We start from the raw sequence: 13,296 nt of genomic DNA, 5'->3' as shown, positions 1-13,296 counted from the left end.
TTTATTAAAAGTTCCCAATTTTTATAAACTATATCCTCTCGTCCTATAAGAAACCATCACATTTGGTATTTGGCCATTATATCTTAACCTCTTCTGAAGGTATTCAGCAAGGTGATCCCTTAGGCTCCATATTATTTTGTCTTGGCATCAATGATTTGATTACTAAAATAAACAATGACTGCAAGTTGCCGTTACACTTATGCTATATTGATGATGGGGTCATCTCTGGCAAATCTGTAGAGGTGGTAAATCAATATTATTAAAGCTTCTACTGACAGCCTCGGACTGGCAATTAATCAAATCAAAACTGAGTACTGCGATATTATTATAATTCCGCAAAAAGTTTTTGGTTTTAGGCATGTTCCCTTAAAAAATCTATCGAATTTGGGCTCTCCCATTGGTGAGGAGTCAGTGAATTCTTTTTTTAGCGATATGGATGATATCTTTGAAAATTTAAAACGCATTCTTCCTTGTCTTTCCACTCATAAGGCCTTTTTCATAATTCTGAATTTCTTTAACATCCCTAAAATCCTTTATGCCCTATGATCGAGCCCATTATTTTTAGAGAGGGAACATTTAGTGAGATTCGAAACCAGAATAAGAGTCATCCTTAGCAACTGCTTAAATACACTTCCTTCCAAACATGGCGGCCTTGGTATAAGATCCCCATTGTCGATCTCAATATGTGTGTTCATTGCTAGCCACCTTCAGGCACGTATATTAATTGACCAACATCTATCTGTCCACGATCCTTTTTTGAAGACAGCTAAGAGAGAATGGGCAAAATCCGTCACAACCACAACCCTATTTCCGATCTCTGTAAAGCAGAAGGATTGGGATTTATCACCTGTGAAAAACTCCGTTGATTACCTTATTTTGAGTCTCTCAGACCATTGGCTAGATCCACATTTATTGAACTTATCAAAGATCGGAGATATGAATTTTTAGATGTTATTCCATTTACCAATCTCAAACTCGAATTGAACAACCATGAGCTCAGCTATGCTCTATGTATCAGGCTCAACATTCCCTTTTCATTACCATATAAATGCAGCAAATGCCATACTGATGATAACAATATGGCGCTGTATCCTTTATATTGCAATCGTAATCCTGGTCGGCAAACTCGACACTTGAAGTGCAATCAAATCATATCTCTTGCACTCAGGTCAGCTGGTTTTCCTAACTCAATGGAGCCTTCTGGCCTATTTTCCAATAGTAGGCGTCCTGATGGGGTCACACGTATCCCATGGTCTCAAGGAAAATTTCTAATATGGGATTTCTCTTGTCTGGACACTAACTCCCCCTCCAACTTTAACGTTACGCTCTGAACAGAGCTCAAAATTTTAAGATCGGCAAATATAGCGCTGATTCCTCAAATTACATATTCATAACTATCATTTGCCCCACCTTAACTACATATGGTTTGCTAAAAACATTTTTAAAGACGTTGACCGCCCAGTGGTCCCTACAAAAAGGGGGGGGGGTCCGAAGCAACTATATCAAAAAATTTGAGTGGGGGATTTTTTTTTTTAAAATTTATTTAAAATTTTTTATTTTAAAATTTTGAGTGGGGGTACTTTTTTAAAAAATTATTTATTTAAAATTTTTTGTTTTAATATTTAAAAATTTTTTAAAATTTAATTCTTTGTTTTGCTACATCTATTCATATCCAATTGATTTCTGGTTGATGTTTGTAATAATAAGATCCCCCTTCCCCTCCCCCTTCCCCTCCCCCTTCCCCTCCCACTTATTATTTAATTTAATATGTATTGATGGAAATTTTGGTCGATGTTTAATAAATTAGGTTGTTATCCAAGATTTCTTGCCATAAATTATTTTTCCAATTTCAAAATATGCCGAAAAATATTACCAAAAAAATAATATGTGTTAGAAAAAAATATAATGTTTGACTCTTTTAATGATCATGGAATTTAATCGTGATATTATTGCGCATGAATCTTCACAGGCACATATGATGGCCGATTATGGAAGGCTTTCACACAACAAAAATTCCATATTACAATTTATAATACCCCAGAAAGAATGTGTAGATAATAACCGTTCTATCATAAGAATAATAATAAGATGTCTACGTTATTTAATATCTCGTAACCAAGCCTTCTGGGAGAAAACAAGAAGGCAATATGACGGGTCTTATTAAACTCATTGCAGATTCTGAACCTATACTGGGAGAAAAAAAAATAAGGAATTAAAAACGAAATTATATTCAAATCTATTATCATATAATAACATAAATATTCTCATTGAAACCATGAATATGGTTATAAAAAAATTCAATATGAGATTGAATTTAACAGGTGATTTTCAATCATAGTTGATGGCACATGATATTTCGAAATCAGAAGCAATAGCTTTTATAGTAATATATGAAAATAGTGAGACGCCTACGCCCAATGAAAGACTGATAGACATACATTGTATGGGAAATACAAATTGTCTCGATATTAAAAATAATATAATATCCAAACTTGCATGAATTTACCTCTTGAAGTCCTAGTTGGGCAAAGCTATGATGGCGTCTCAAACATGAGTGGAAGAATCAATGGAGTGTAGGCTTTGATTAGAGCGGAGGCGCCAAAGGCAGCTTTTATTTAGTGCTATTGTCATCGATTAAATTTAATCATTGTTCAATTATGTCAATCAATAAATGAATTACGAAATGTTTTAGAAATATTAGACGAGATTATATATTTTAATGGTGTTAAAAGATATGAGGTGCTCAAAGCATATCAGAGTAATGCAGTGACAAAATCGCAACAATTTCTACGCATTAAGAATACCACTCGGTAATATAATCTTATTTGTTTAGATAGAAGCTGGCTATCGTCTTATTCTTATAAAGCTATTGTAAATTATTTTCTACTTTATGATGCCCTTTAACAAATTTAAAGGATTCTGAAGATCTGCCATTTCCACTATGGCTAGTGCTATAGTCTTTAGAATAGAAAAATTTGATTTTATCTTATCACTTTGTCTTTTGGATAAAATATTGTTGATAACAAGTTTGGCTTGAACAAAATTGTAAACCATTTCGAAGGATATAGGATTTGCAATAAATCAAATTCTGGCAAAAGATTGCTTAATTAATTTGAGAAGTATGATATAAATTATTGTCTTAATTATTTTTTAATCTTAAAAGATTATAACACTAAATTTTTGATGTTATTTCAAAGGCACAAGATTTTATGAAGGAGAGAAATCTACCTTTTGATTTTAAAAGTTCTAGACTTCAAACATTACAATCCAAAAAGGAGAGGTATATTATATATATACTTTCTCCATTAAATATAATAAATATTTTTAGCTTTAAAATAGGTGTGTTTTATGCTGCACTTGATTTGATTATTATGCAGTTTAATGAAAGATTTAATGATCAATCGATAAAATTTTTAAATCAAACATCATTTTTTACACCAAAGGGAATGGCGGAAAAGTCAATTATTAAAGAAGATATCGAGGATATCTGAATTTTACCATTTAAATTCAAGTCAAATTTTCGAAGAAATGTTGAAGTTTAGAAATATTTATAAGATGGCCAAAATGGGGGATGTAATTATTACTCATGACCTAGAGGTTCAATAATCTAAAGATTTGTCAGATTCTGAGAATTGTAAATTTATTTAATTAAAATACTTATACCAATACATTATTTAGCTTCTTCTGATGATGATGATAATTCAGGTACTTATGATTCAGAATGTAAAAACTATTCATTTATTTTACCATATCGTCTACTTTAAAATTTTTCTGCTTTCCCTAATTTAACAATTTTATATAAATATTTATTAACCATTCCTACAACCTCACGTACTGCCGAAAGAATCATGAGTAAAATTAAATTAATTAAAACAAGACTTCGTAGTACCATGAAAGATCCATTTCTCAATAATTTAACCATTTTATCAATGGAAAAATTTTTATTTAAACAATTAAATATTGATGAAATTATAAATTCTTTCGCTTTCTCTTCCCCTAATTTATCTAAATTATTAATTTAAAAAATATTTTTAAAGTAGGGGAAATGTGGCATAAATGGCCATGTTTTTGCTTTTTTGAAAAAAGGTATTAAAATTTATGTTTAACCAAACAAATTTTATACCAATGTGTAGCCTAAATATTAATCTTTAAAATAAAATTAGAATCAAAGCTATATGTATAAGTTTATGAGCTAGATGAGGTTATGTGAAAGTTGTTTTTCTGGCCAGTCCAAACATAGTATGTATTGACTGGCCATATACTATGTGTTAATTGGCCATAATATATTATTTAAGAATTTATTTATAAATATAAAATAATACAATATGAAATACTTGTTGATATTTCTACATTTTTTTAGTTATATAAAAAATTAATTATACACTAATTTAATTAGTATTAAAATCTCAATTTATTACCGCATCTATTTAATGATAATATTATAAATTAATATCTTAATTATCATTTTACTAAACATTCTTAAGCTTCTTCATCATTTTATTTCACCAAATGTTGTTTTGCAAGAGCTTTTCATTTTAATATGAGTATGTGAATGAGCGAATTGTGGCCAATCATACATGGCCAGTCAATACCCACCTATCTATTATTATTAAGCGCCTTATATGTCTATTAAATAAAGCTTTTAAAGTCTAATTTTTTGTGTGAATAATGCTAAATGCCTAATGATAATATTTATATAAAATATCAATAATCTAAATTAGTAATATTTTCACCAAACAAAAAAATGTGTAAGGTGATTTTTCCAGAAAGAGGTACTAAAAACAGTTTATTATTTTTTTATTCAATTACTATATTCAATAAATGAACTTAGGTAAGGTACATATCATAAATATACACATTTTGACCAATTTTGAGAGAAATTGGTCTAATAGATAAAAAAAAAGGGTGGTGGCCAGTCTTCAACCATGGCCGTTTATGGCACATTTCCCCTATATATTTTTTGCATTTTATTTATATTATATATTAAATGATGCAATAAAAATTATTTTTGAAATTTATGGGTGTCATAAAATAATTAACATTTTTTCGAAGGGGGGGGGGGTACTTTTCAGGGGGTATTCTGCTTTGTTCGCTATGAAAGTTTAGGGGCCACTGTGGCCGCCTAATCAGAAAAAATTCTGGGGAGCCTCGAGAAGGTTTTTACTTAAGGCAGAGCATCGCAATAGCCATTCTTAGGCTAATTATATTTGTTTTATTAATTCGGTCTCTCCTGTGATTAGGTGAAGGAGGTTTTGAATAATTTTGCTCCTTTCTTTCGCTTTTATTTATTTTGTATTTTACATTATTTTATAATTATGCCTCAATATTGTCCTCTTGTTATTATGATTTTCTTTTTCGTAATCGTTTACTAATTATATTAATTATATATTTTTCATTTTATAAATTATACAATTATAAATTAATTACTAGATTTAAATAAAGATTTTTATAACTTTATATTAATTAAAATATTAATTTATTATAATTATAACATTCGTATGATCTTTTATTAAATATATCGCGATTTCTACTTATGACCTTAAAATATATCGCGTTCTACTTATGAATAAAATATATCGAATTTACAAGCTTGAGTCATTATCGGCTAAATTGAGCCTATATACGCAGCTAATATTGAGTTAAAAAATATGAGGTGTATATTTGTATTAAATTTAATATTAAATGTATTTTATTCATAAAGTTTTGAAGGAATATAACACCATCCTTTTGAAGAAGGTGAACGTTGAAAGCAAATGCACTCGATTTTTGTCATTGAACGTTGAAGAAGAATGCGTCTGATTTTTTTTATAAATGCACTAGTAGTTTATAATCCCACATTATATGCTCACCCAAATGTTCAATCTACTATCATGTTTGTTCTATGATATAAATCTTAGCAATTTTTTATTATTTTGCCTGTAATCAGGGGCATCGCTGGCCTTTAAAATCTCAGGGGGCTCAACTAAAAAAATTTTATGGAGGGCTTCGCCCCCCATACCCCCCAATTTGCGGGCCTTCGGCCGGGTTATATATTTATATATTTTTTAAAATTTATAAAACAATACAATACAAGACATTTCTAAAAATAATATTTTTTAATACAAAATCTATTTATTAAAGTATAAATATTTTCGATTGTTGATAAAAAAATTTTGCGTCTAAAGAATTATAAATGATAAAAAAGGTTAATTAATTCATATATATGCCTCAATTGATAATGGGTTTTGAAAACTACATAATATAATATTAGCAACTTATATTGTCAAAAGGTCATGAAACTAATATAACTCTCTATTACCATTTTAGATAATAGAATGGACTAATAAGAAAAAATTTATAGACCTTACCAAATCAACAATTCTTGAAGAAGAGAATATAAACGACCAATCCAAATCATAAAACTATATGGTGGTTAGAGCTTCCTCTTAGATGACATGATGGAAGCTAGATAAGTAATCGAGAAAATTATTGTATGATATTAAATTTCTAAAAGATTATCTTCCATTTTTAATGATATATAAACGACTACACACTTGACCATTATTGCTTATCTAAAATATGCGATCATGTGCTCTCAGCCACTGTAGTAATAATCTTAAATTACATAGCCACACAAGATGCTGGTTAACAGTCCTAGCCATGACACTCACGATGGTAACCCATATCAGAATTTATTCTGTTAGATAAATTGATAAAACAAAAACACTAAAAACCTTTAAAATAAATTATGCAAATATATTGAAGCCTTGAGTTATTTACACGGCAAAAATGCCATATTAGAAATGAAACATTTTGTAACTACAAAATAAGAACCAGAGTGATATCATGAAAGCAATTAAGATTTTATATATTATTGTCGCACCATCTCTAGTTGGTATATTATATCTTAAAATAATAGTAGTTTGTAATAATATTAAAAATATATTCGTATTAAAAATTTAACTCAAATCTATATTCCTAAGAAGAAAATAGCTTCCTAAAAACACGTAAAAAAGAGAAGAAAAGATATCGAATTTATTACATCCATTGTGGGATAAATAATATAATACGCTTAATATTAATTATATTGTCAATTATTAGATGGCGTTAAATATTTATAAGCAAATTGTTACTTATATTTATTATCAAAAGCATTTATTAGTAAAATTTTAAAAATATTAACTGTAATATATTATATAACTGTCAGAGGCATTTTACCTAATATTTTATAAAAAATATATATAATAGAGGATTATAAACTATATGTCTACTTACTTTTTATAAATAAATCTTTAATACTTATTTCGATTTGGACCTTGAAAATAATTTTAGGAAGAAACATGATAATTAAATTTAAAAATCAATAATATAGTTGATTAGTGATTTTGAACTCGGCTAAAATATTAAATTATTAATTTTCAATTAATAAATGATTATATTTATTTAATTAGGGTTATATAATAATTTAAATAATAAAAGTCAATTAAGCTTCAACTGTTAATGCTAAATTAATATTTAGTGAGTGATATTGTTATATTTTTAACAAAGAATTTGATTGCAAGCTGACAGAGTATAATATATATGTAATAATCTAATCTAATAATTAAAATAGTATTCATTTAATAAAAATTAAGATAGTCTTATTAATTTTTTAATAAAATTAAATTTATATTTTACTCAATAGAATTATAAAAGAAATTATTCAGAGGGCAATTAAAAACATTTATTTTTAGCTCAAGGGGATAAAGGAGCCATTAAAAAAATTTTTTGCTTTAGGAGGCTATTCAAACTTGGGGGCTATAGCCCCTGCGCCCCCCCCCCTAGCGACGCCACTACCTGTAATGTTTATTTCTTTAAAATATTTATTAAGCGGATTGAAGCATTAATATAATAAATATTCACTAATTATTGATATAAGTATTTTCACTCTTAAGGCATGATATACATTTGGCTTATAATAAGGTTACTTTTTTTGTGGGTGGAAAATTGATCAAAGAATTAATTAGTATTCTATATTTTCTATTCTATCATGATGTCAATTTCGACCATTCTTATCTTGCTAATAGTTTTTTTTTCTTTATACTGTTTATTAAACGGATTAAAATAATATATAATTAACATGAAACATTGTTAAAATTTTCAGAATAAATTCTTTCAGTAGCTTTTTAATCGTAAGACTAGCCAAAATTTTGTTCCTTATATTTTTTTTATTTTTTTCTTTATACTGATTATTCAGGGGCGTCATTAACCTTTGCAACCTCAGGAAGCTCAAAAAATTTTTTTTTTCTTTTTTAAAGCCAACATTATCTAAAATTACTTTTTTCAAAGCTAATTCTTACCTATTTTTATTTTTTTAGTTGTATAAAAAAATTTAAATTTGGAGGGGGATCTTCAAATTTTTCAGGGCTCGAGCCCCTGCGCCCCCCCACCCCCTAGTGACGCTACTATGATTACTATACTGATTACACCCATTGGGACTAATAAAGCATGAGAAAACATTGACATATATTTTAGAATTAGTGTGTAAAATTGTTCAGTCAACTTTAATGGGCGATAATATTAAGATATTATAGCAAAATATTAATAACCACAGGAAAATCAATAATATCTAACCATAATTTTTATAAGAGGTAGCAGAAGGGGGCAAGTGTTGGTTTAGGGGGGAAGGGTCCACAATGATCTTTTTTAAACAGCCAATATCAAACAATTAAATATATATTTATTAAATATTAACTATTTTCAAACATATTTAAGTATTTAATTTCAAATTAAAATGAATAAAAATTATTTTTACAATATTTACCCTATGAAATTAATAATTTTTTAAATCTTTTAAATTAAATAATTTTGGTAGGAAACCTTATATAATTTATTTTTTATTTTTTTACCTTTATAATATTAATATTAAAAAAAATCATAATTAATCAATTGTGCTTTAAAATAATTTCAAATTAAGGTTTAGATTGTAAGATAAATACCATATATCTACAACATGTTTTAGTCTTCTTAATGATTCATGATCCATCATTTTAATAGGGGGAGGTTAACACTGTATGATATGTAATATTTATTCATATAAATTTTGGTAAATTATCAAATACATATCTTTTCATACTCATACCTTTCTGAACTATCATAACTTTCTAAATATGTTTTTGTTAATTTTCATGAATTGTTTAAGTATGGCAATTGTGAGATATTGACAAATAATATTTTGTTGTAATTGTATCGGTTCATATTTATCTACTATAATTTAATTTGGTAATTTTTTGTGGCACTAAGTAATAATGCCAAAATTCTTTATCTTTTATTTTTAATTAGTTTCTTCCCCACTATTAAATTGTCAATTTTTTAAATGTAAATTGCAATATTCTATACTGTTATCACTTTTATTTTTAAAAAAATATATAAATCTAAATATATCTAAAAGCATGACAAACCTGAAAATGAAAGTAAATTTAAAAGTATTTTCTGTTTTAATTTCCATAAATATTTATTTAAACCTTTGTTTTACTAATGTGAAAAATATTAAAATAAACATTTTTTTTCCTCTTTCTATTATAGATTAGATTCAGTAAAAAAAAAAAATTGTTAATAGAATTTGGACTCCGGGGTAAATAATTCTTTTCTATTAAATCCTCTAGCTTCCTCGATATATTCTGATTATTAAACATTATCCTTCAAAATGTGATTTATTTGAATTTTTTTTATATATATATTAGATATTATATGCTATAATTTTAATTCTATCTGTAATATAATTAATTATGTGCAATAATTATGCTCAAATTTATGTTCTATACTCTATAAAACTATGCCATTTATGATAGTTGCAATTATGACATAATTTATGGAATAGGCTGTTTAAATATATATATAATATATTTATAAAGTTTGCATTACCGACATTTTTTAAAACGTATTTGTATTTATATTTAAATACATACATTTATAAGTGTATTTTGAATTTGAGATATAAAACCCCGGCCCGGCTTCTACTCGTCCTGAGCCATTTAAAAAAAATAATCTTGGGCTGAGTTAGGCCTAAAATTTAAAAAAAGATTAGGGTATTAGAGTCGGGCCGGATCAAATTCTTGTAAGAAGCAAGGTACAGATATATATTTTTTAAAAATTATTGAATTTTCTAATTTCATTTAATATATTCGGGCCGGGCTGATAAATAATATTTTTTTATTTCATGTCGGGCTTTTCTGGATAAATGTTAAAAAAAAGTGTAGGATCAAGCCGGGCCGGACAAATTTAAAAAAAAAATTCGACCCTGGCTTGAAAAATATACTCAATGTAAATCACTAATTTGAATACATTTTTTTTGAAAATTTACCCAATCCTGGATACATTCATAGCTTGGTTTTCTACGATTAAAATATTTTCAGAGCCTTCATTACTTTATAGAAAAACAAAATAAATAAATTTTCTCAAGTAATTAAACCTTCAATTAGAATTTAATTTTATTGCAAATGTTTTGATCATTCAGTATCATGACAGTTAGTAGCCATTTAGACAAAGGGATAGGTTTAGGGTTCAACCCCCCCCTCCATCAATGGAAATTTTTTTTCTTTCTCTCTTTAGCTTTCACCTTTTCTAATGGTAAGCTCCTTCAATATCTCTCTCCACCTTATGCTATTTATACTATCTCTTTTATCTAGTTTATACTTCTTTACGTTTGCCCATCACTTCCAAACTCTCAACCTTATTTCCTATGTAGTTCATGGGCCTTCTCATTGTGTTCCCATACCACCTAAGTCTGTTCACCATTATCTTAGTTTTAATAGGCTAGGCACTACCTTTTAACTTCCTATTATTCTTGTAAGCCGACCATTGATGAACTTCCTCGGCTATTGTGAAGCCTTTGTGCTACGGACCATTGTTATATGGCCCATATACATACTGTATTATTCTTATATATTTTTTGGGAACCTTTTTGTGGCGTAGCGACCACCAGATAAGATTTCTTGGGATTCTATCGAAGGATATTTCTATATCGAGAAAGACCATGTGTAGCTTTTTGTTCTTTTCCCTATATTTTTCACTCATTTGTCTAATTGCGTGGATAGCATCAGTTGTTGATCTTCCAGGCATAAAGCCAAACTGAGTCTCTCCTATTTCGATTATGTCTCTTAATCTTTTTTCTATTATTTTTTCGTATAGTTTTAGACAGTGTGACATTAGTTTTATGCCCCTGTAATTTTGACAATTGTGTGGGCCCCTTTATTTTTGAAGATAGGGACTAGATAGATCTTCCTCCATTTTTGAGGAGGTATTTTATTGTATAGATTTGTGAGGAAATGTATTCCATCATCTCCTAGTGCTTTAAGGCTTTCTATTGGAATATCATCTGGACCCCTAGCTTTGTTGTTTTCCATATGCTTGAGGCGTATGATTAACTCTTGTTCTGTTATTGGTGGTATAAGGTTTTGACATGGGGAGTGTTCATCTAGATGTAGTATGTGGAGATTAAAGTTGAGAAGCTCCTGAAAATATTATTTCCATCTATTCATTATTTCTTTTTCCTTTATTATCAATTTACCATCTTTATTCTTGATTACTTTCGGAGCTCCGTTTATATCCCTAGAATTCTTTTCTCGCTGTTGGCTAATCTGTATATTTTATTTTGCCCTTCTTTGGTATGTAGTTCTTCATACCTGTAATCTTATGCCATAGATTTGGCCCTAGCTACCGCCTTTGTAGCTATTCTCTTGGATTTTTTGTATCTTGTATTGTCATCTGGGTTTTTGGATTTTTACCATATTTTACAAAGGGCTTTTCTCCTGTATAGTAGTTTGTACCTCTTCATTCCATCACCATAGTTCTTTGTATGATTTGTTACCTCCCCTTGTCAAGCCTAGTGTTGATTTGGCAGTGTCTATTAATCTGGATGAAATGTCTGTCCACATTTTTTCACTGACTTGTGAGGAATCTATTGTTTCAATGTTTGCATTGATTGCAAAGGCATCTGTCATTGATTTTAATTTACCCCATTTGATGCATGATTCAAGTTTTATCTTGCTTTGAGTGGATTTATTTTTGAGGTGTAAATAACTTGTGTTGCGCGGCAATATCTTCTCCTGGGATGACTTTGCAGTCTTTTACATCTTTTAATCTTCTGCGAGTGATTAGCATGTAATCTATCTGTGTTTTCCTTGTACCACTTTCATATGTTATTAAATGACTGTCATTTTCCCTATAGTAGGTGTTGGTTAAGGCAAGGTCGAAGGCTTGCACAAATTTCAGTATATGCTCTCCTTCATCATTTCTCTCTCCATATCCAAAACCACCATGATGCCTTTTGTAGCTGTCTCTTGCTTTTCCCACATGCGCATTTAAGTCACCACCATTATAACTAGGTCATCCTTAGGGTATTCCATTACAGTTTCATAAAGGATAGCTCTAAAGTCATCTTTCTCTTCTTCTTTGCAACCCGTTTGAGGAGCATATACTGAAAGAATGTGTAGGATTGACCAATGCAGAGTTTTATTTTCATTAGTCCATCAGAGATCCTGTTGACTTCTATCACTGAGGAAGTTAGATCTTGACTGAGGATAATGCCGACACCGTTCCTATTGCTAACAATTTCATTATAGTACAATTTATACCCATCTCCAATCATTAAGGTCTTATGACCGTCTCTTGTATGCAGGCTATATCAACTTTTCTCTTGTTCAACTGATGTCAATTCTCTCGTCTTACCTTTAAGTGTCCCAATATTCAAACTTGCTAATTGTCTTCTTTGCTTTGACCTTTATTTTACTTTTCACAAGATGGAGGTCTACACCTTGCGCTTCGCTTGGAGGGAAGGCCCTAGCTTTCATATTCCTATTTTTGTTTTTTTCCTTCATTTTTGTTTATCGGACAAGTATTCTTAGCATCCGGCTGTCCAGGCCTGTCGGTGATCGGAGATGTCATCTTTAAGCGCCGAAATTCATCTTACCATATGTCTTTACACATCAATCATCGAAGAAAAATCTGAAATTTTTTTGAAAATTCTTATGTTCCTTACCAGGATTGAATCTGGGACCTTCAGTTTTGTTTCCAAGCATACATCATAACCCACTGTGCCACCCCCGGAAAATATGAATAGGTAAAATTTTGTATTTTATTATGTTATCTAGTCGACATTTTTCTTTTATTTCTTTTAAATTAATTAAACCCCCTCCATACTTTTTTATTTATATAAAATCATTTAAGAAAATTTATTTATATATTTAAAGGTAACATAGAAAAATCTCAAAAATTTTAACAATACTCTGCACATTTAATTTTTAATCAAATTTCCACATAAGATTTTTTTTTAAAATT

The 13,296-nt window shown here is 29.0% G+C and overlaps 1 protein-coding gene across 1 annotated transcript; it reads right to left on the bottom strand.

Annotated features, from left to right (window-relative positions):
• Positions 1 to 11,171: 11,171 nt before the first annotated feature.
• LOC135924668 (uncharacterized) lies at positions 11,172 to 12,836 on the bottom strand. Its single transcript, XM_065459765.1, has 4 exons — positions 12,749 to 12,836; positions 12,342 to 12,436; positions 12,041 to 12,148; positions 11,172 to 11,471 (listed from the first exon to the last, which is right to left on the bottom strand). Exons 1-4 carry the CDS (start codon positions 12,834 to 12,836, stop codon positions 11,172 to 11,174), a joined length of 591 nt encoding a protein of 196 aa, XP_065315837.1.
• Between the last annotated feature and the right edge of the window lie 460 nt (positions 12,837 to 13,296).

This window comes from Gordionus sp. m RMFG-2023, chromosome 1 (assembly GCF_954871325.1).
Source record: "Gordionus sp. m RMFG-2023 chromosome 1, tfGorSpeb1-WG-v2, whole genome shotgun sequence".
Taxonomy (NCBI): domain Eukaryota; kingdom Metazoa; phylum Nematomorpha; class Gordioida; order Chordodea; family Parachordodidae; genus Gordionus; species Gordionus sp. m RMFG-2023.
This window is presented reverse-complemented; position numbering and strand designations above follow the sequence as displayed.

Excerpts from the sequence above, each read along its gene's own strand:
- LOC135924668 (XM_065459765.1), bottom strand. The coding sequence starts at position 12,836 with ATGAAGGAAAAAAACAAAAATAGGAATATGAAAGCTAGGGCCTTCCCT. Across the intron at positions 12,437-12,748 it reads AGACCTCCATCTTGTGAAAA|TATATGCTCCTCAAACGGGT; the intron begins GTAAAATAAAGG and ends ACATTCTTTCAG. Across the intron at positions 11,472-12,040 it reads GATATTGCCGCGCAACACAA|GAGCTTCTCAACTTTAATCT; the intron begins GTTATTTACACC and ends TAATATTTTCAG.